The following is a 23,383-nucleotide window of genomic DNA, read 5'->3' on the forward strand; positions in this document are numbered from 1 at the left end:
GTAATTCAAGGAGGTAAACTTCCGATATTCATGATTAATTTTTAGCGAAATTAGGGTTTCTGTGTTTCTGTCTTTGCAATTTTTATGTCGCCTAAATTAGTTGAACTTAAGCTTTCATTAATATTTAATAGTCGGAATTATGAATTATGTTTGTCAAATTAGGTACATTAGTTAAAATCATGAAATTAGGAACTGATTTTGCGAAATTAGGGTTCAGTGTTTCTGTGTTTGTAATTTTTACATTTGTCGACCATATTAGTTGAATTTACGCCTTCATTAATGTGTTACAGTCGGAATAATGAATTATGTTTGTTAAATTAAGGTTTTGGTGAATTCGATTGGGGAAACTTGGAAATGACAACGACTAGAGACTAATAATTCAATTGATAAACCATACCCAAAATTAGGGTTTCAGTGTTTCTGTGTTTGTAATTACGCAATAATCAAACCCTGATTTCCCATGTTGTTGATGTTTGTTCTCGATTTTTCTACTGAAATTGTTTAAATCTCAAGCTCAAACAATGCATACTAAGTAAAGCTACTAGCGTTAGTAACTATTCCACTGAGTCAAGTAACTTTTTACATATTTTCTCCATTTACAAGTATTCCTTCTTTTCAATTCTGCATACAGAAACATTAAAAAATGGAAAATTGGTGCAAAGGTTGGGTAGTCAATCGCGAGGAAGTAGAACAAGAACTTTTTATCCAACATTATGTCAAAGAGAAAACTGAGTCTCTGCCTTACCTTGGTCAAGTTACCAAAGTGGAGTTCACTGATCGTCGCAATCAGTCAAGAAATGATGTCTTAACTGATCCAAATCTTGTGTTACAAATCTTCAATCACCTTGATAAATGCTCTGATAGGGCAAGCATGGCCAATGTCTGCTTATTGTGGGCTAAACTCTTTCTTTTCTTCCCGTATTCACCTGGTGTGCTGATAGCTTATCTACAAACTTTGCGATTTAATGACATTAATGGCGTGAGGATAGTGCGTAGTCGTGGTAGACTAATTTCCAAAAGATGCAAGTGTTTTATGACGGGTAATATGGCAGCCAAATTCATCATGCATGTTCACCAACGAAGAAATGCTTTTCAGAACACACATCTCAATCCACTTAATGACAGTCAAATTAAGCAAGTTGATGAAATGTTACGGGATATGCCACCTTTGTTACATGAAGAAGCGAAATCAATAGCAACACCTTTACTAGCTCGTCGAAGGTTGTCTTATGTTGAAGTCGTTGATTTGACGTAGGTCTATCATAAGTTTGTACAACTTTCTGGCCAACGAACTGTATTCGTACTTAGGCCACTTAGGGTATTGAACGTTAAGGTTTAAATGTTCCTTTTTGTCAGGCTTTACTAATAATTATGTAATAGTTTTGGCATTTTGGATTGTAGAAGTTGTTATGAATGTTGGTTTGACATATATATATATATATATATATATATATATATATATATATATATATATATATATATATATATATATATATATATATATATATATATATATATATATATATATATATATATATATATATATATATATATATTATATTTTTGGTTTGACTTTCAACTTATGCTCTTTCATTTCCCAATTTTACTTAGTTTTCATCTGTATTCATCAAGTAGTATTATGCTTTTCACCATTGTTTTGCAACATAATTAACTGTGAAATGCTGCAATCTACCTTCATTATAAACATGTGATTTGTACAATAGTTTGTCTTTCAACTGTCTTTACAACATCCCTCAAATGATTGATAGATATGGGGCGAAAGAGTGTTGCATCGAAGAAAAAAGTTCTACTAAAAGGAGGACGGTCAGTCAAAGATTATTTTCCACCAAAATCGAAAGCTGCGACAACTAATTCTCGTTGACCAAGCAATTTGAGTAAGAAATTTAGTTCACTCTTGCACATTCATGAAAACAAAATTCCTTATCAGTACATGACGTAACGTTGCACACGCATGGAAGAAAAATATATGTACATTAAACAACCCTACACATGCATGAACTAATCAACATTAACTTTGTGACCTCACAAAATGCAACCTCACCTTACAATGAGGAATAAGGGAAAGGGTTGAGGTTGGATTAGGCGGGACGGTCCGCCTAATCCAACCCTCAACCCTTTCCCGTCCGTTTTAGGATACCCGACAACATATGTTTATTAAACAACCGTGTATGTGCATGACAATGTAGAGTATGTGCATTAAATAGTCTTCTACATGTATAAAAAATAAGGGAAAGGGTTGAGGGTTGGATTAGGCGGATCCGCGGTAGCGGTCCGCCTAATCCAACCCTCAACCCTTTCCCGTCCCGTTTTAGGATACCCGGACCCCTACTTTAAATCCCGTCCCCAAAAAAGGGTTCACTCATCCCCTCTAGGGTGTCTTTTTGTCTCGCGGCCGATAATGTGAGAAGGGAAAGGGTTGAGGGTTGGATTAGGCGGATCCGCGGTAGCGGTCCGCCTAATCCAACCCTCAACCCTTTCCCGTCCCGTTTTAGGATACCCGGCCCCCTACTTTAAATCCCGTCCCCAAAAAAGGGTTCACTCATCCCCTCTAGGGTGTCCTTTTGTCTCGCGGCCGATAATGTGAGAAGGGAAAGGGTTGAGGGTTAGCGGATCCGGCTAATCCAACCCTCAAACCTTTCCCGTCCCGTTTTAGGATACCCGGCCCCCTACTTTAAATCCCGTCCCCAAAAAAGGGTTCACTCATCCCCTCTAGGGTGTCTTTTTGTCTCGCGGCCGATAATGTGAGAAGGGAAAGGGTTGAGGGTTGGATTAGGCGGATCCGCGGTAGCGGTCCGCCTAATCCAACCCTCAACCCTTTCCCGTCCCGTTTTAGGATACCCGGCCCCCTACTTTAAATCCCGTCCCCAAAAAAGGGTTCACTCATCCCATCTAGGGTGTCTTTTTGTCTCGCGGCCGATAATGTGAGAAGGAAAAGGGTTGAGGGTTGGATTAGGCGGATCCGCGGTAGCGGTCCGCCTAATCCAACCCTCAACCCTTTCTCGTTCCGTTTTAGGATACCCGGCCCCCTACTTTAAATCTCGTCCCCAAAAAAGGGTTCACTCATCCCCTCTAGGGTGTCTTTTTGTCTCGCGGCCGATAATGTGAGAAGGGAAAGGGTTGAGGGTTGGATTAGGCGGATCCGCGGTAGCGGTCCGCCTAATCCAACCCTCAACCATTTCCCGTCCAGTTTTAGGATACCCGGCCCCTTACTTTAAATCCCGTCCCCAAAAAAGGGTTCACTCATCCCCTCTAGGGTGTCTTTTTGTCTCGCGGCCGATAATGTGAGAAGGGAAAGGGTTGAGGGTTGGATTAGGCGGATCCGCGGTAGCGGTCCGCCTAATCCAACCCTCAACCCTTTCCCGTCCCGTTTTAGGATACCCGGCCCCCTACTTTAAATCCCGACCCCAAAAAAGGGTTCACTCATCCCCTCTAGGGTGTCTTTTGGTCTCGCGGCCGATAATGTGAGAAGGGAAAGGGTTGAGGGTTGGATTAGGCGGATCCGCGGTAGCGGTCCGCCTAATCCAACCCTCAACCCTTTCCCGTCCCGTTTTAGGATACCCGGCCCCCTACTTTAAATCCCGTCCCCAAAAAAGGGTTCACTCATCCCCTCTAGGGTGTCTTTTGGTCTCGCGGCCGATAATGTGAGAAGGGAAAGGGTTGAGGGTTGGATTAGGCGGATCCGCGGTAGCGGTTCGCCTAATGCAACCCTCAACCCTTTCCCGTCCCGTTTTAGGATACCCGGTAACATATGTTTATTAAACAATTGTGTATGTGCATGACAATGTAGAGTATGTGCATTAAATAGTTTTCTACATGTATTAAAAAAAAAGGGAAAGGGTTGACCGTTGGATTAGGTGGATCCGCGGTATCGGTCCGCCTAATCCAACCCTCAACCCTTTCCCGTCCCGTTTTAGGATACCTAGCCTTCTACATTTAATCCCGTCCCCAAACAAGTGTTCACTCGACCCCTCTACGGTGTCTTTATTAAAACAACCTTGTACATGAATGAAAAAACATAGTATGTGCATTAAATAGTCTTCTACATGTATGACAAAGCACTATATGTGCATTAAAATTTAACAAATTTGTTGCTTTGCTATTTGATGCATTAATGCTAAAATTTGTCATTTTATTTGAAATCTTTGAAACATTACTTCACTAAAAAACTCAGACGTACATCACCTAATTAATGTTGTTTAACATTTTGACAGATGATGGGGATGTCTTCTCAGAAACAGTTGACAACGAAGCTACTACAACAGAAACAGTTGACAAGGAAGCTTCTAAACTAGAAACAGCTGACAAGGAAGCTACTAAAAAGAACCACTGTTCGCGTCGAGTGAGTCCTCGTACTAAAAGACCAGTTGATGAGGATGTCTTACCGAAAGATGTTGAAGAACCATCTACCAAGAAAAGGAGAGTGTCCATTTATTCGATAAGAAAGATGCTAGCAGCGTTGCTAGTAGGAAAGGAAGTCCACATAGGAAGTGTGGTAAAGATTATGATACGCTGGTAACTAGGATGAGTCCTTCTTTGATAATTAATTTTATTAAGTCGAACCCGTCTGAGAAGCAAATTGAAGCTATTCAGAGCATGGGTTTTGGAGAGCTGTTAAAACTTCAGTCGGAAGAAATCCATGGCCATTTGGCTAGATGGATTGTGGAGTCTTTCAATCCATTCGATTGTTCGTTGATGAATGGGGATTTGACTATCACGGATGAGGATGTCTACCTTGTCACGGGAATTCCTATGGGGCCATTAGATATTAATCCAGTTGGGAAGTCTTGTAAAGAAGAGGGTTATTTAGAGGCTGTCCAGGAGATTTAAGGACCAATTTAGTACCACGAGATATTACCAAGAAGGTTTTACTAGAGAAGATGATTGAGCGGCGGGATCGGAGATGATTTTAAGAGGAATTTTCTTGTATATATTACTTCTTGTTCGTTGATGGGGGTAGCTAGTGATTATCCCAAAGACTCGTATATTAAGTGCCTGTCCGATCTGTCTCCGATGTACCTAAATTTAATTGGTGCAAGTTTGCACGAGTCAACATGATTGAAAATGTCATTTCTGGAAAAAGGCGTGACTAAAGACCCTGGTACGTCCTTTAAGGGACCAATTCTCATTTTTTGTCTTATCTACTTGGATAGAGTCATTTTCAAGACAAGAACGGTCGTTCGATCTTTCCCTTTGTTAGCCAATTGGTCTGACGAACGTATCAGAGAGAGGGTGAAGATGGAAAAACATGACGCAAATGGTTTTGGAGAGGGGCGTGTAGAAGACAGATTTGTTTATAAACCACCCGTGTCTGAAACTGACAAACGGGTTGATGATGCAGTGACGACACAGGGAAAGGAAAATGTTGAGGGTCTTTGGAGTGACGACAAAGGGAAAGGGAAAGGTTGAGGATATAGAAGAAGGAGGTCTCGTTGATAAGAAAACAACAGATTGTATCAAGTTTTTAGCGGGATTGTTGTTACTCTTGCTGTTGTTGTTATGGTGCATTCTCAAAGGCAGTCATGCAAGCAAAGATTGTGGTTCCTCATATGGAAGCTGTTACCAAAATGTCGACTTTGGCAGATTCGTTATTTGAAGGGTTTTCACTTTCGCAGCAAAGTAAAGAAGAATCTGAGATGGAAGAAGAGGAAAGAAAGGACGAGGAGAAAGATGACCATGAATTGGAGGAAGATGAGAGAAACGATGAGGGTAAAGTGGAGGATAAATTTGAGAAGGTCAAGGAGAAAGATGACCATGAAATGGAGGAAGAGGAGAGAAAGGACGAGAGTAAAGTGGAGGAGGGGAAGAAGTATGTGGATTATATGAACTCTGATGAGTTTTACAACGATCCCAACATCTTGGCTGATTTAGAGGGGATTCTGAATAGTGCATATAACCGTGTTGGTGAGGCATTTAAAGAACACCAAGTTACGAAGGAAAAGATGGACAAGGAACTCATGGAGGGACCATCTTTCAGTCTCTTTCACGGTGAGGATGCGTTATATACATCTCAAGAGTTCCGCGAAGCACGAGGTCAGTGATATGTGTGATGTTCCCCATGCGAGCACGTCAACTGCACCTGTCATTCCATCCCCTCCCCGTGCAACAATGTCAGCTACACCTTCAATCCCATCCCCTCCCCGTGGAAGCACTCCCGCTGCACCTTCTATTCATTCCCCTCCCCGTGCAAGCACATCAGCTGCACCTTCCAATCCATCCCCTGCATCACCAATAGTTATCTCGTCACAACCTGTCATTGAATAAATCTCCAATTATGCCTTCTTCTCCGCTTGTAGAACTGTCCCCAACCGTCCCCTCCCAGACTCGGAAGTGTAAGAGGAAAGTTGAGTTACTCGGCGTTTTTCGTTCACCTTTCTTCATACGAAATGTGAACGTGATGGATGCCTTGAGTCGGTCTGGAAAAGCGATGGGTGACTATGCATTTGCCGTGACTTAGATGAAGAGTATGTATTAGTCTATTAATTTTGCTTTTATTTTTTTCTTATTCGGTATATGTATTATATTTTCTTTCTATAACACTAAGGTTTTATTTTTGTAGCGAGGTTCTGTTTCGGCCGTGGCGGCAAGATTCTTACACGATATGATATGAAGACCTTGCTATTTGGTGGTAGCGTTAACATCGACGTGATCAATGTGTGGTGTGATTATCTGAATAATGGAAACAGGTTAAGAGATCGTAGATCAATTTCCCGTCTCTTTCTCTTTGAAACAACGATGTAAGTTTGATATTTAAATTTTGTTGGTCTAAGTTATCAACTTGTACCTTTTTATTCTCTAATACGGGTCACCTAATTGAAACGAGATAGCCTCATTGGATATCAACTATAGAGACGTGAAATTGGTAAGTTGTTCAATATTTTAAAAGTTTTAAAAGTACATAATTAAATAATATACAAACCCAACTAACCATTGTTTGACAGGTTTTATTCCCTGTTGTTGCACCCAGCCCACTTCTTCATTGTTTTGATATTGATCATAACTTGTATGAAGTTATACACCCGTGTGATCCAGGGTGTGTAGATTTTCATGTCAGTGTTCAATATGTGGTATGTTTTCACACCGTTTGGCAATAAGTATGTTAAATGTCTGATTTAATTCTTATATAGCGAACTTATTTGCTTGGCATTGTCTTCTGTCTAACAGAAGAAACAGTTAAGTGCAAAGCTTTCTTCCATGATTCCAAAGCTGCATGCTACATATTTTGTAGTAGCCAAAGAGTATGTTCCGAATAAAAGTTTCTCTGTCGAGCGTGATACTGGAATTTACATGATGCGACATATGGAGACGTACAATGGGAATAAGTGTCGGTATACTTTAAAGCTGCTCAAGGACGTAAGTCTCCATTATTTAAGTCAAATTTTTAGTTGGTGTTTCTATATTTCCAGACGCCAGAAGCCATCAACATGCATGTATTAGCTTTGTTCTTTCATGAATCAGCCTTGTATGTGTATTAGATATGTAGGTATGTGTATTAGATATGTAGGTATGTGTATTAGATATATAGGTATGTGTATTAGATGTGTAGGCTCTGCGGTTGATTTCACTTTATATCATTGTTCGAGGCGATGTGAAGCGTTACATTGTGAGGGTTTGCAATGAAATTTTGACTTGGCAAGACAACATCGTGAAAGATCAAGTGACGTCTAAAGCAAAGGCTTACAAGAATGGCTGTGTGATTCGGTAATCAGAAATCTATTACCAACAATGCTTCTCATTACTATATGATGACTCCTGGTTTATTAAAAGTGTGCTATGGTTATGTAATTGTTCTGTGTTTTCCCTTTTTCTCCCCAGGAATGAAGTTCCACGAGACTTGCCCTATACAGATGAACACTTGATGAATTTTATTAGGACAAATGTGGCAAATAAGGAGTAAGTTATCACTGACCATATAGCATCTTTTTGAGTTGTTTTTATCCACTTTGTTGTTGTGTGTGCATCTAATTACAATATGTGCATTATTAGTGACATTGTTGTAGACACTCCATGGCTGCAAGTAACCCAAGAAGGAATGTCGACTTTGTTTGGAGGAAAATGGATCATGGATATGGTAATTGACCTTGTTGGTCTTCGTTTAACACTTGAAAGACCAAATCTTGTGTACTTTCCGACAATAATCAAGGTATTCATATTCATCCTTAGTAACCGCTAATGTTTCTACTTGGAATTACCAACATTTTTCACAAATTTTCTCAACTTTCAGGATGTTGTCGCTAAAAACAGTTTTCAAAGTCAGTACATTAAGCTTCAGTACTTGCCCAAAAGTCTAACCAAAGCTAAACTGGTAATTATCCCGTCACTTTTTAATTTTATTATATCGACGGAATTTACTACTTTGAAAGAACTTAATTAAGTTCTTGCCCAAGAAAGAACTTTATTAAATATCCTGTCTAACCTGTTTGTATATTATCCCGTCGAACTGGTAATTATCCCCTCACTTTTTCATTTCCGTATGGGCGTTTTTGCAGGCTTTCTTCCCTTACTGTGTTGACCGTGAACATTGGTTTGCTTGCATGTCTGACTTTGTTAAAAAGACCAACTTTATACTTGACTCAAACTTGCCTAGGCGTCCCCGACACAAGATGTAAATTTTTAGTTGAAACGGTATGATTATATCCGTATGCCTTAGGGGTTTGTTACCTCAATTTTGTGTTGGTTTTCCTTCGCTTTTATATTATTGTGTTTATCTTTTTTTGGTTTTTTGTAGTTATTTCCTGCTTTGGGGATTATTGCAAGAGACTTTCCAGGATACAAAAAGCTGTTGCAAATAAACAATTTTCCGTTTGTGACTGTGGATGTGCCTCGACAAAAGAATGGGTACCTTACTTGTTTAAACTATACTCTACTCATGATAAATATTTTCGATGGGATACACACCATTTTAAAGCGTTTAACAAATTTCCTTATTTCAAAAGGTATTCTTGCGGAGTCTATTTGCTGAAGTTTCTAGAAAACTTGAGTTGTCAATCATTATGGTCCGATCAGACTTGTTACGAGGTAATGATGTCTAAACCAAGTTATATTAGTCAAATATTATTCGGCATATTTTATTGCAACACTTTCAATATTGTTGTCAAATATATATGCAGAATTTGGATGAATATGGTGAGAGTATGATTGTAGATCTTATCAGATGGGAGGAAAACAAGAGAACGGTAATAACAATATCTTCCGAATGCTTTATCTAATTTTGTTTCTATTATTTTCCAATCAGTTTTCAATATTGATGTCAAGTGACTTTAAATGTAACAATATTTCCCTACCTTTTTTTTTGTAGGATTATACCTAGGTGTTTTTTTGCAAGAATATGGTGAGAGTTTGTGTGCTTAGCAAATGGGAGTGGCAGAGAACCTTCTCATTGTCTTTTGTTGATTCTTTGATTTGGGCAGGCATTAGTTTGTAGGTGGACTAAATTTGTAGGTTGCAGATGTGTAGGTATTCCAAGTAACTTTTGCGTGTATGGAAGACCCTCCTACGTGTATGAGAAGGCGTTGTATGTGTATGCAATACCTTTCTACGTGCATGTAATTTGTCGACTTTCGGGTCTGTTTAACGAGACTTGAGCGTGCCTGAGGAGGCGTTATATGTGAATGGAACAGCTTTTTAACTGTATGGGGCACAATTATGTCACTAGATTATGGCCTTTTTTAATGAGACTTGTAATGAGAATTACCCCATTTGTCAGGGTGTTGTTTTAAAATCCCAAAGTAACTTGCATATTTACATGCATGAGAAGGCGTTATATGTGTATGGAATGACCTTCTACATGCATGAAAATTTTCAAAACAAAATTACTTGCATTATTTAGAGTTACCAATGTACTTTGAGCGTGACGTCTTTGGGCCGTGCCTAAAGTCTTGATAGGATTCGCCCGACTTCTTTAATAATCACTCACATTTAAGTTTCGAGACTTGAAATGAGAATTAAAACCCACATTTAAGTCTTGAGACTTAAAATGATCCTAAAAACAAGTGTTGTAATGAGAATTAACCCATCTCATGGGGATTATCCCATTTAGGTTATCTGTGCATAAAATGGCCTTCTATATGCATGGAATAACCTTTTAGTTGCATGATATTTAACGACTTGTCATACACGATGATGATTCAACTAATCACATTTTATTGCTGGCATAAATTGGTCACATGTTTCAGCTTTCTTATTACCAAATTTGGAGAAACAATTATCACATGTGCATAAAATGACCTCATACGTGCATAAAATGAGCTTGTATGTGCATGTCATAATTGCTCAGAGAAACACATGTTTTTTATTCTTAAACCGAATCACAATTTCATCTTCTCAAATATACAATTTAAGAATCCGGAAGCCTCCCGTTACATTTATTACAAAACAATTGTTGACTTCTCAAATGATGCTAAAAAATAATCCTAAAAACTTCAATGATGCTCAAAAATAATCCTAAAAACTTCAATGATGCTCAAAAACAAGTGTTGACTTCTCAAATGATGCTCAAAAATTCACGCACAGTCCAATTCCTCGCAAAAAACTTCAATCTCACATATAAGAAAGCAAATGTCAACAAAGATAAAAATTAGAGGGAAACAAAAAGGGTAAAAGTAGAAAACTTGCGCTAATAAGAGACATCACTTACTCGACTATTTGTCAATGATCCTTTGGTCGGTCACAATTCCTGCTATCGTGGTTCGCCATCTGCCCACAAGCCTTGCATCTTCTTAGTGGTTTCTTATTGACTTCCCCTGCTCTTTCTCTTTGTGAAATCATTCTTTTCCCCGAGCCTTTGTTTTTGCATTGTCTTGGCGGCAAAATTGTAATTTCGCTAGGCACGCTTGTACCCAAGAGCATTCCAATTTCCGCATTTTTGTCCCTTTTCTTTCCAATACTACTATTACCACCATCATCAGCGACACTACTTGTTGTTTCTGCAAGTACCCTTTCCTTGAACTCGCGTAAAATGGTTAGTAACTCATCACAATTAACAGGACTCTGTTCAACTAGTGAGACACAAGTGAACATTTCTTACCACAATTGATCAGTTTGTTCTTTTGTGCATCGATCGATCTGCGTGATCGCAAGCAACCGCCCATCGAATTGAACATTGGCTGGCAGGTTGCTAGTTTGCTCCACCTATTTAGTAGGTATTCGCTTGGAATTTTCTCAAAACCATAATCTTTAAGAACACAGAGAATATGTCGACAAAGTATTCCATGTCGTTCAAATTTCTTGCAATTGCATACTAGTTTCACTTCAGCTGTCTTATAACCCACCTTATAGTCTTTCTTTCTCTCACGATCCTTTACATCTATGTAGAGAATTGCATGATTCTTATCTTTTTGTTTGTCCCCAATGGCACATGTAAAGCATGCTGCTTTTATTTCCACTTTGAACTCCTCGAAAATTCTCGGAGTGTAGGTTTCTGCTGCATGCTTTTCCAGGTCTAGAGGAGTAGCCAAGTCAGGAAACGAGTACTTAGATTGTGCAATCAGTTTTGATTGAGCCCATCGTTGTGTATCCATTGCACTCTCAAAGCGCATCCAAAATTCAACAAGGGTCAAATTTGGATTAGTGAAATTGCTAAAAAAATGATTTTCTGACTCGGACCTCGAGGTGGTTCTCATCAACCCTCCTAATAACAAGTCACGAAAGTAAGCTGGAATCCAAAAATGTCTAATGCCATACTTTTCTTGAAGCCACTCATTATCCGACAACCCATGAGCTTCCACAATGGATGTCCATCTTTCCTCAAATTCAGCAGGCTCCACATCTTCGCCCCAAACACATGAGTTTATCTCTTTCAAAAACTCAGTTTCTCTACATATAACAAGCCCTACCTTCTCTGGCAACTTCTTCAATATGTGCCACATGCAATATCTATGTTGCACTTTATCTTTAAAGACTTTCTTAAGTCCTCCTTCTATCCCCAAATCTTCGTCAGTTATTATACACACAGAATAACGACCCCCCATAGCTTCTAGGAATTTCGTAAATAACCAAGCAAATGACTCCTTGCTCTCATTAATAAGAAGCCCAGCCCCAAAGGTCACACATCTCTTATGATGATCCACCTCTGTGAAAGGGGCGAATATCATTCTATACTTATTTTTCCTAAAGGCAGTGTCAAAGGATGTCATATCCCCAAATAGCAAATAATTTTTTATACTAATAAGGTCAGCCCAGAAAACATGTGACAATCTACCTTTCTCATCTAACTCAAAGTCAAAGTAAAAGGATGGACACATTCTTTTTATTTTCATAAAATGCTCAATAAGCATTTGAGCATCCCCTTCTTACAAGAACTTTTTGATATCCCTTGAAAAGTTTTTAAAGTCTTCCAATGAAGCACCCACATTCTCGATAACCTCGACATACTCCTTAAACATCCTATAGGTCATAATGGACCTTTGTTAACCTTTGAGTTGTCAACTATCATTTTTTATGAGCTATATTCAATTCTCTCGTTTTTGCGTCAGATGTACCATTGTTAATGGTGTAGCTGGCATATGATTATGCCTTTCAACAAAACCATAAATTTGGTATTGACCGTTAGCAATTCGTTTAAAGTTAATCCTAGCAAGGCAACCTACCCGAGTCCTTTGCCTACGGTGTTTTTTGCCTTTCGCTTCACATTCTCCAGCCTTATTACACAAACAAGTTTTATGTGTAGTGACACCCTGTTTATTTTTTTGTGAGCCTTTTCTAGTCACAAACCCACATTCTTTTCCATATGCTTCATAAAAGGCAATACCGAGTTCAAGTGTATCAAAGACCATACCAATAACAGGCTTGAGATGGGTAGGACAACCAAAAATCCGATTCATGTTGCTTGAACCGGACGCCTCCTCCTCCTCCTCCTCCTCCTCCTCCTCTGCATCCTCTATTACCTCTGCCTCCTCTATTACTTCTGCCTCGTCTACTACGTTATCTGCAAATGTGATGAAATTAAAGTAGAGTTAGGATTTAGATTTACTGGATAACTCAAGTATACAACAGCACGGTTATATAGAACAGTATCTAATCATTCAACAGTTCAACAGAATTATACCTTGTACGATTTCAGGAACATAAATGTTAAGGGCAGATATTTCTGATATGGATTGAGATGCAATAACTTCAACCATCTGTCCTTCATTTGTAATGTCATTTGTAATGACATTAGAAGAACTACGCGACCCCATTGAACTAAGAATGTCATTGCTGCAATAACGACGACTTAAAATTAAGTAACTGACAATAAAATCATATCAGGAAATTATTACTAAAACTAAATTTAGAATTTTTGATGCACATATCAATAATTTGATGCACGTAGCTAATAGTTTGACGATTGCAAAACCTGTCTAATTCATAAAACTGAGCCAACAATATCACGATTTCAACCAATTTACGCAATTTCTAATTTTAAAGAACCATAATTTCTCAAATTACGAAACCCTAATTGCTCAAATTGAACAACTTTAATCGATTAATTGAAAAATTACAAACAGATCAAACTGTAAACCGTAATTTTAATCGATTAATTGAAAATTACAAACAGATCAAACTATAAACCCTAATTTTAATCGATTAATTGAAAAATTACAAACAGATCAAACTATAAACCCTAATTTGACGCACATAGCAACAATTTGACGCACGTAGCTAATAATTTGACGATTGTAAAACCTGTCTAATTCATAAAACTGAGCCAACAATATCACGATTTCAACCAATTTAAACAATTTCTCAAATTACCGAACCCTAATTTTCAAATTAAACAAATTAATCAGCAATGTCGAAATATTACCTTGAATTAAAAGGTTCCATTCATGAAGGACGCGTCGAATAGGCAGATCGTTGAAGAGATTAATGGATCAGTAGTTGAGGATCAATGGTGTTGTGAAGATGGTGATACTCTAGGAGAGAGAAAGAATGATGAGAGGGAAACGAAAATTGGAAAATGACGGATTTTAGAATGTTTAGGGGCAGGTGGTTGATTTGCGCGCGCAACGTATTGTATTAGATTAGATTAAGGTTGTTCTCATGGTTCTCATTATATGGGTGGTTCTCACTGGATCCCGACCCTATATATATATATATATATATATATATATATATATATATATATATATATATATATATATATATATATATATATATATATATATAGAGAGAGAGAGAGAGAGAGAGAGAGAAAGAGAGAGAGAGAGAGAGAGAGAGAGAGAGAGAGGATCTTGTGAGTTTGGTTTCTTATGGTGAGTTGTGAGTTTGTGCTTTGAAATCCTACCACTGGATTATATTAGAGATGAATGGCCAAGATATAATCTTACCTGTCATATAAAAGCACTGTCATTTACTTATTTTCTCTTTTTTCTAGTGCTATTCTTTTTTTTTACTTTAATTTTTTTTATCTCGTGTTATTATGCTTTTTTTTTACAACTTTGATTTTTTTTTTCTCTTATGTTTTTCTCTATTTTTCTCATTTTGTTACTTTTTTTTCTTTTTCTTTTTGTACCAGATTTGTTTTTACTTGAATGTTTTTTACTCTTATTTTTTTTACCTCGTGTTATTATGCTGTTATTGTGCTTTTTTTTACTTTGATTTTTTTACGACTTTGATTTTTCTCTTTTTTTTACCACATGTTATTGTGCTGTTATTGTTATTCCGCTGTTATTGTGATGTTATTCTGCTGTTACTTTGATTTTTTTAACGATTTTGATTTTTTTTCTTTTTTTTTACCACGTGTTATTGTGCTGTTATTCTACTGTTATTCTGCTGTTATTGTGATGTTATTCCGGTGTCACTTTGATTTTTATACTATGATTTTTTTACGATATTTTTTACCGCATGTTATTGTGCTGTTATTCTGGTAGTATTGTTATTATGGTGTTATTGAGATGTTATTCCGGTGTCACTTTGATTTTGGTTGCTATTGGATAACTTTAAGCAGGAACTCGGTTTGACTTCTTTTGAACTAAATTTTCCATGACTTTTCACTTTGAGAGACTTCCCTGAAACTTTCCTGACACGTTCTCTAATCAATACGCCTTGCATATATTCTCTTTCAAGGGCTACGTCACTCTCATCTTTCCTGTCTTGTTGATCATTATCAGCAGAAAATGAAGCTGCTTGGCATGAGCTATCTTTCATTAATAATTCCCTTTCAATATCACCTATAATCCAATCTTTTTCAGCTGATGCCTTGGACGAAATTTGACTTGAACTTTCAACTAGGCTGCCACTAGAAACTCTTTCAGAAATGCCACGTTTAATTTGTGGTTCTTCTCTTTTATTCTCTTCAGCATTCAGAGAAGAACCTTGAGACAGATCATCTCTTAAGCTTCCATGATTACCTTTTGAACTATGACACGACTCCCCTCTTAAAATTCCTTGAAAACCTGCAGACTTGCACCATTTCTTCAAAGATATATGCTTTAAAATGAGTCATAAAAGGCATCACGCTAATACATTGCTGTAAAGTGTAAACTGTTCGCTCACCCTCTTGAACATCTCCTGGATAGATGTCGAGTTCCCTACAAATGTGGAAGCCATCTTAAGACCTGTTGGCGGGATATCACACACACTTGATTTCACATTGTTGGGGATCCACTCAACAAAATAGGATGAGTTTTTATTCTGTACACTTGATCATGAAAGTATGTACTTAGAACATCAATCAACTAAATAAACACTAAGACACGATTTTAGATTACATATACTGAACTTAAGCTATTAATCGACAAATTGAAATTAAATTTTACCGATGACAAGCAATAGATCTTAAGTAAATAACTTGGACCTTTAATTTCCATAGTCACTATATAATCATCTTAAATATTTTCAACAAGACGAAATTAATTTCCTTCAATGAAATTTTTTAAATAAAAAGTAAAAGATCTGGAAAAAAACGATAGAAAACAACAGAAATCGCAAGGTTGCAAATCAACGACAACTAAACGTTAAATTAAATCAAAATAATCAACTAAATCGAAAATAGTCATTACACCTAAAATATTCAAAATCAATCTACAAAAAATCATAAAATTATCAACAAATTGAAATAAATTCTTTTAACGGAAAATATTGAATCAAAAGTAAGAGATTTGGAAAAAAATCGATTGAAAATAGCAAAAATCGTAAAATTACAGATCAATGAAACAAAACCTATGGTAGCTCATGATGTTGGCAACGTCGTCGGTGACTGGAAGGTATGATGACGTCGCCGGAGTTCATCATGGTGGATGTGACGACGACTGGTTGTAGTTGTGGTGGCGGGTGGTGTTAGTTGTGTGGGTGAAGATGAGAGGTGTGGGATTTTTTTTAGTCTGATGCCTATTACAGAGTACGACTTACGAGATCTAATCTCAGCCCTTGTTTTTGTTCATCCAATGACTGAGATTTTTCAAACTCACAACTCACCGTAAGAACAAAACTCACGAGATCCCATCTCTCTCTCTCTCTCTCTCTCTCTCTCTCTCTCTCTCTCTCTATATATATATATATATATATATATATATATATATATATATATATATATATATATATATATGTATATAGACACATACACATACACACATGTACCACCAACGTAAGTGGGAGTTACTTACACTACTACGAAAACGCAGGATACTGACGGAAATAATCACAAATACTACTATACAACCAGTTGTATAATAAGCACTGTACAACCATATACATTAATCCGAGCTTATGTGCAATTTTATTGAGTTTTCTAAAATTTATTTTTTTTTATGTTTAAGTGTGTGAGTTCAAAAACTTTAAAGCATAGCTCAGATTCTTTTTAACAAAACTCGAAAACTTTAGTACACAGCTCGGATTCTACACCATACAACCATATACAACTGGTTGTATAATCTACTAATTGGGAAATAATCAGGCCGTACTAACGGCTTTTCCGTCAGTATTTCCATTTCCTGACGGAAGGGTCAGCGTATTTCATCACTAAAATACCTATCCTGACGGAATTTCCGTCAGTAAACACAAATACTAACGGATCACTGACGGGAAAACCGTCTTTGTTTGTAGCTTGCTAGTGACGGAATTTCCGTCAGGAAATGGAAATACTGACGGAATTTCCGTCAGATATCCCAAATGACTCACAGCTGTCACCCACTGTTGCGTGTGAATGCCAATGACAGAAATTCCGTTAGTTTTTTGGAAATACTGACGGATATTCCGTCACATGTTTTTTAGCGCCATTGACTTTGTCAACGCGCCAATTACAACTGACGGGAAATCCATCAGGAATTGATACCAACGGAAATTCCGTCAAATAACCGTCAGTATCCCGAGTTTTCTGACGGCTTGTTTTTTCCGTCGGTATGCCCGTCACTATGTCGCGTTTTCGTTGTAGTGTTATGAGGTTAGAACGTTAAACCTCGGGTTTGACTTCGGGTTTTGTCCTTCGGGAGACCCATAGATTAAGAGTTATATCAACGGCATTATAAACATACGAGATTTGACTATATACTTGTAGAGTAGAGAAGCAGTCGGTAAACCCGGGAAGTGGTGGTTTGCAGCATTAGATTATGAGTCTTTTGAGAGTACTTTATGAGTATTGAGCTCAGTATGTATAAGAGTAGCAGAGAGGGTATTCGATAAAGGAAAACGTGCGAGCTTGTGTGAGCTTGGTGAGAGAGATGAGAAACATATTGCCGTAATTGGAGTGATGATAACGGTAAGAACCTTGAGAGAGTACTTGAGAATCGGTGATGAGACTTCAGGGAAGCTTGAGGAATAACTGTCAAAAGAGAGAGAGTGATGCGAACTTCAAGGACGAAGTTCATTTTAAGAGGGGAAGTTTGTAATAACCCAGATTTCTGTAGCTGAGCACTAGACCTAATGCAGCTGAGCACTAGACCTAGTGATTCGGTTTAAAACTTTGTCGTCTAAGCTAACCAATTAAAACAATATTTATAATCTTAACTAACTACTCTTAGTAGAGTGGAAAGTAAAGGTCGGATCCCAAGGGACGGGTATTATATTGATTTATCGGTTGTAGAGAGTTATGTCTTAGGATGTCACGATTTGGGTTAAGATTGAGGTTTGGAAACTAAATTACTTAACAATGAAATGTAAAGAAAGAAAAGCAAAATAAATCAAGTAAATAAATAGGGTTTGTAAACAATTGATTAAGGCACAAGGGTGTCATGGATTTATAGGGGATTCATGGTGGAGATCATACAAACATGTTTACATAGATGCAAGCAAATATTGTTGTAGTGGAATCGAGTTAGTTTATGTCTTACAATTCCTAGGAAAATTTGGGTCCCGGAGCCGAGTCGGTCAAGACTGTACAACACCACAAGTCAACTTAGTTTCTTCCTATTCAACTATATGCATGGTCTAACAAGCCTTGAGTTAGTTTATATCTTACAAGTCGTTAAATAGGTAAGAGATTCATGCAAGGTTGTCAATCACGCATTTCAACAAGCTTAACATGTGCATAAGTTGAAATTACAACAAGCAAGCATTCTTATGAAAACATATTAGATTAAGTATGGATCTACCCCCATGTTTAACTCCCCTAATCCCCCATTAACCCTAACTAGAAGACTACTCACTCATGATCATGGTAAACTGTAGATACCGCATTTCTACACGTTCTGCCAACCACCCAGTGATGATTGGGCCGCATGTTTGGTACATGGAACGATTTATGACAGTTCGTAAGTTTATCGTCAGGTGATAGCTCAAACACTCGAGTCTACCCATTGGTCATCATCTACGCACCGATACGGTCGTTTTGACAGTAATTAGAGTTTATTTGGAGTCCGGGTAAAAAACCGCTTCATATTCTAAGAAATCGTTTTGTCGAGTCGGAATGTTCTAGAATATTCTAGATATTTATTCCCAATCAAATTTTATATCTTTTGGTAAAATATCTTCCGTATATTATATTTTACGGAATAAGGAAGTATAGATCTACCGCAATTCCATAACAGAAACGCGGAAATCTTTCTTCCAGAGGAGGAAACCTCTGGGGAAATGACGCAGCAGATGCTACACCTCTTGGAAGGACCGCAGCAGCTGCTGCGCCTCTTCTCCAGTCTTTTTTTGCTGTTTAAGGAATATTTCCGTGATTTCTTCACAAAGTTTGTGTCATTCCAAAACTCTTTCACATATTTTAGTATAAATAGAGACCTCCGGTCTCCATATTTTTCGCGCAAGTGTCCGCCCTTCTCTTCTCTCTTTGCATTCTAGACCTTGCTCTAAGCTTTTGACGCCTACGTGCTTGATCAATCGACCACGTAAGCTCAGATCATTCTGAGTACCAGTCACGTTGCATAGACCGACCAATTTGACCACTACACATCAAACAATCAACTAATTTAAAATCCTCTAACGAGGGCACTTTCTACATACATTCGATTCGAGCAATCATTAACGTTAACTTAGTCAATCTCGTTTAGTCAAACATACAAGTCTGAGGGTGTAAATCTCACTTTTATTTTATTTTCTTTATTTTTGTACCAATTAATGTAAGGTTTACGTCAAAAGTACATTCAAAACCGATTTTAAAAACCACCTTTCAAAACCGTATTTACAAAACAGCGGAGATCTGACGTCGAGAAGAAACACAGCAGCAGCTGCGCCTCTTCCAGAAGCTGTTTGCTGCTCCTGCTCTTCTTCTTCTTCCTCAAGTTTCCGTTGTTATGTCCTTTTCGTCTTATTTTCTTTCATCTTTTAGTACATCAACTCCTTTTAATAATTCCATTTTAGTTATAATGTTTTATTTAGACTTAAATCCTTTATAATTCGATATTTGCGGGTTTTCGTCACTAAATCAAATTCGGATTTTAGGAACTCGATTTGTCCATATCAAGATTCTGGGATTCGTATTTTATACATACTTTTCATGTCCTGTACTATTTTGTTTTCCAACCGTCTTAAATCCAAGTTTAGTAAATAAATTAATTTTGACACCGTAAATAAAATCTAACTTGTTTTAATTGTTTTAATCTGTTTTTGTCGCTTTTATGACGGTTCTAGATGTATACAACCTGCTAAACCACTTTTACTCGACTTCCCAATCAATAATTGATCTTAAATTTACCAATGAACATTAACAAACCGTGGTTCTGACTTCACAGACAGAGCCCAACTCAAGAACAGATGCAGGAGGAGCTGCGCCTCTTCCAGAGAACGCAGCAGATGTTGCGCTTGTTCTGAGGTGGTTTCTGTCCCTGATTTATTTCTCGCTTGGACGTAGCTTCTAATTACGTTAATTAACTAATAGTCGTAGTATCGCCCCTAATCTGACCTATTTTATTACTTTAATTTCTAACCTTTTATTTTTCCTCTATTTTCATCCTCGAAATTCCGTTTTAAGTGTATTTTTTACGTAAATCAGATGAGAGTTGTAATTTAATTGTTATTTAATTATTGTAATTCATTTATTCGTTGTTATGCATGTTTTCACATGTAATCAATTCTAAATTTCAATTTCGACATATTTAATTGCTAAATTATTTGTTCACTGACATAGTTAATTCTCATGCTAGGATTAATCTGTGAATGTTGCATTGCATGCATATAATCGACAACAAATCAAATATAAATAACTTCCCTAATCATTAGTAGAGGTCGCCATCGAGGCGGGCGGGATTAGGTGTTCAGTAAAAGAACTTCCTAATACGTACCCTCACCCCTTACTCCAGATCTCTGTAAACATCCTTGTTCATTGGCATCCATGAGAGTCATTCTAGACATAGAATGCTAAGGGTAACGAATTCTTAGTGTCATGTCACTACTTTGTGACTTGACATGACACGAGGTATTCGAACGGTTCCAATTTTCCATAAAAATTGGTGGCGACTCCACAAATGCAGGTTTATTCAACCTTAAATGCCTCACAAATCGGTAACGGCCCATGACATGCTTTGGCTAACCAAGGTTCCATGGGAGAAGTGTCGCCGCCACGAATACACAACGCGTGGGTGGCCCGTGTCCACATAAACATGTTAATAAGGGTGTTAATCATACTAACAAGGTTAAACATGGTGAATGAGTAAAGCAATAATTAATTAAGCAAAGGGTAAAAGAGATTATACCAACTTAAAGATGATCCAAACAATAAGCAAAGAATAATAGAAGGACACTTGATGAATGATGAAGAGTTGTCAATTCTTCAATAAACCCCAAATAGTCTTCAAATTACCCAACTAAATCTAAGAACACTTGAATGATTAAAGAGAGATTAAGATTTGATTAATATTGAATTGTGTGATTACAACTAATAAGCTCTACTAAATAGATTAGGAATTGGTAAATTAACTTCATGATGAATCCTCTAACACAATGAGGTATTTATACTAAGTACAAGTATTAGAGTAACTAAGGGCTTAAATGACGATTAAGTCCCTAAGAAGGAGATTAACTCCTTGCAAGTCCTCAAGGAGCCTCACGACCTTCCTATAGGTAGCCGCTTGTCCTGCTTGTGGGATGCTCGGGTTGAGCCTCGGGACGCCCGGTCTGAGCCTCGAGACGCCTGGTCTGAGCTTCAAGACGCTCGGGCACCTCTGGGGACGCCCGGATCATAGATCAGCATAGTTTCCTCTTCTTTGACTGCCTCAAGATCCGTGGGGATCATTGAGGGGTCGTGGGGGTCTTCATCATTGCCCATTCTACTTGTTCTATGTACTTAGGCCTTTAGTATCGGTCTCCTCTTTGATGCTTGGTCGTTAGATGCGATCCATTTAGCTCCAAATTGCTCCATAAATGCAAGGCTTGCATTCCTCTTCTACTAAGGACACAAAACCTCAAAGAATATGCAAAGTGGGAAATTAAAGATAAGAAAAGACCCTAATATATGCAAGAAAGCATAGGAACGAGATTAGTTTGGGGACTAAAAGTGTGCAAATATGAGTCACATCAAATATCCCCAAACCGAACATTTGCTCGTCCCGAGTAAAGAGGTGACTAAAACTATGACCCTTATTAATACTACTAGCCGATGTGAGACAATTAGCTGGTTTTACTTCGCCCTTTTAACTCACAACAAGACACCTATTAGGTAAGATGCCTTCTTGCAAGGCAAGGTGGGGATTGCTAAAATGGCGATGCATCCTAACATTTAAGCACACAAGATCAAGTAAGGGATACATCTACAAAAATAATAGTAACTTTTCTCATCTAAGTGGCGGAAATCATCTAGAGGGGAAGCAATCTAAGGGTACACATTCCATTGTAGATATTATTTCTCTAAGTTACTAAGTCTAAAAGGATATCAACAAATCACCTCCAAGTTGTGTCAAACTAGGGTACTTTCGTCCACAATCGCTAAATGCTTTCATCAAGAGTAGACTCCCTATGGTGTTAGAAATACTGTAGGATCGCGGAATTCCCCCTCTTGCCTAGACAAGAAGAAGAGTCGTCCCCTCTCCACCATGCAACAAAAATGAGATCAATGGATAAAAGGGATGAATATTCTTTTAGTTTCACAATGGTAGTTTGCTTTTGATTTGTTTTTCTCCCCAATTTCTTGTGGCATTTATCTTTTGAGAACATTTCTTGCCATTTTTGATGTTTGGCAATTTGATACTTGGCAATTCTTTTCAATTTTGCATTCTTTTTGAACATTTTCAAAGTAACTCTATTTTGTAGCAAGGGTACTTTTATTGAAGCATGGGAGTCTATTTTTGCTCCTCTTTTCATTGATGAAATTTTTACAAATTTTTTTACTTTCACTTTGGTACTTTGAACTCAAATTGGAGATTATTGTGCCCGTTCCCTTTTTGTTGGCAAAACATGATGATAGAAATGAAAGAACGGTTGCATGGTTTCAAAGGTCACCTTGGAATAAACGGTATCCAAGGAGTTATCACATGACAAGGTACTCTTGACTAGGCCTTAGTCCATGGGTCAAAAGATATACTAGTATGACACATTCTAGGGTGTCTTGAGGGTATTCTAGCAAACAAAGTCTCAAGGAGAAAAATTATCTACACGGGCCTATATACACTTGCCAAGCTTCCCAATTAGACATTTTCACAAAAATTTTCCTAATATGCAACTACATGCCATGATGCAACTAACATATATATAACTCTAATGCATACACTTATATCACTAGTATGCCACATAATCTAAATGCAACTCCTATAATAACATTGGTTTGTACCGCATAAAACAAAAAGAAGCCACATTGTCAGTAACATACAAGAGGAAAAGGGAGATTTGGAAAGATCATACCATGCGGTATTCATATTTCTCATGCCTCCAATGTGGCATAGTCAGTCCCAAGTGATAGAAGTGAACACAAACAAACAAATATATACAATATATACAATTCTACACTACAAAAGGGAAGAACATGTTTTTGGATTTTTGGAATTTTTGGAATTTTTATCATTTTTTGAAATAA

General features: G+C 37.6%; 2 protein-coding genes and 2 long non-coding RNA genes across 4 annotated transcripts; 2 read left to right on the forward strand and 2 right to left on the reverse strand.

Annotated features, from left to right (window-relative positions):
- The first annotated feature begins 7,212 nt into the window (after positions 1-7,212).
- LOC141600957 (uncharacterized) lies at positions 7,213-8,627 on the forward strand. Its single transcript, XM_074421214.1, has 6 exons — positions 7,213-7,371; positions 7,565-7,719; positions 7,834-7,911; positions 8,005-8,161; positions 8,243-8,323; positions 8,508-8,627. The coding sequence occupies exons 1-6, from the start codon at positions 7,213-7,215 to the stop codon at positions 8,625-8,627; spliced, it is 750 nt and encodes a 249-aa protein (XP_074277315.1).
- A 140-nt stretch (positions 8,628-8,767) lies between these two features.
- On the forward strand, positions 8,768-9,193 carry LOC141602645 (uncharacterized). Its single transcript, XR_012524580.1, has 3 exons — positions 8,768-8,856; positions 8,955-9,036; positions 9,129-9,193. It is a non-coding gene; the product is annotated as an uncharacterized LOC141602645 (long non-coding RNA).
- Positions 9,194-10,665: 1,472 nt separating this feature from the next.
- On the reverse strand, positions 10,666-13,196 carry LOC141600958 (protein FAR1-RELATED SEQUENCE 5-like). The gene is made up of 4 exons (XM_074421215.1): positions 13,064-13,196; positions 12,730-12,943; positions 11,102-12,126; positions 10,666-11,015 (listed from the first exon to the last, which is right to left on the reverse strand). Exons 1-4 carry the CDS (start codon positions 13,194-13,196, stop codon positions 10,666-10,668), a joined length of 1,722 nt encoding a protein of 573 aa, XP_074277316.1.
- Positions 13,197-14,938: 1,742 nt separating this feature from the next.
- Positions 14,939-16,406, reverse strand: LOC141599678 (uncharacterized). The gene is made up of 2 exons (XR_012523885.1): positions 16,162-16,406; positions 14,939-15,530 (listed from the first exon to the last, which is right to left on the reverse strand). It is a non-coding gene; the product is annotated as an uncharacterized LOC141599678 (long non-coding RNA).
- Positions 16,407-23,383: the final 6,977 nt, after the last annotated feature.

The sequence above is a fragment of the Silene latifolia genome, chromosome 9 (assembly GCF_048544455.1).
Source record: "Silene latifolia isolate original U9 population chromosome 9, ASM4854445v1, whole genome shotgun sequence".
NCBI classification, from domain to species: domain Eukaryota; kingdom Viridiplantae; phylum Streptophyta; class Magnoliopsida; order Caryophyllales; family Caryophyllaceae; genus Silene; species Silene latifolia.

Bases quoted from the DNA above. Each gene is read 5' to 3' on its own strand.
- LOC141600957 (XM_074421214.1), top strand. From the start codon at position 7,213: ATGATTCCAAAGCTGCATGCTACATATTTTGTAGTAGCCAAAGAGTAT. The intron at 7,720-7,833 runs GTAATCAGAAAT...TTTTCTCCCCAG, and splicing joins AAGAATGGCTGTGTGATTCG to GAATGAAGTTCCACGAGACT. The intron at 8,162-8,242 runs GTATTCATATTC...CTCAACTTTCAG, and splicing joins ACTTTCCGACAATAATCAAG to GATGTTGTCGCTAAAAACAG.
- LOC141600958 (XM_074421215.1), bottom strand. From the start codon at position 13,196: ATGGGGTCGCGTAGTTCTTCTAATGTCATTACAAATGACATTACAAAT. The intron at 12,944-13,063 runs GTATAATTCTGT...TCACATTTGCAG, and splicing joins TGTTCCTGAAATCGTACAAG to ATAACGTAGTAGACGAGGCA. The intron at 12,127-12,729 runs GTTTGTGACTAG...CACTGCCTTTAG, and splicing joins GCATATGGAAAAGAATGTGG to GAAAAATAAGTATAGAATGA.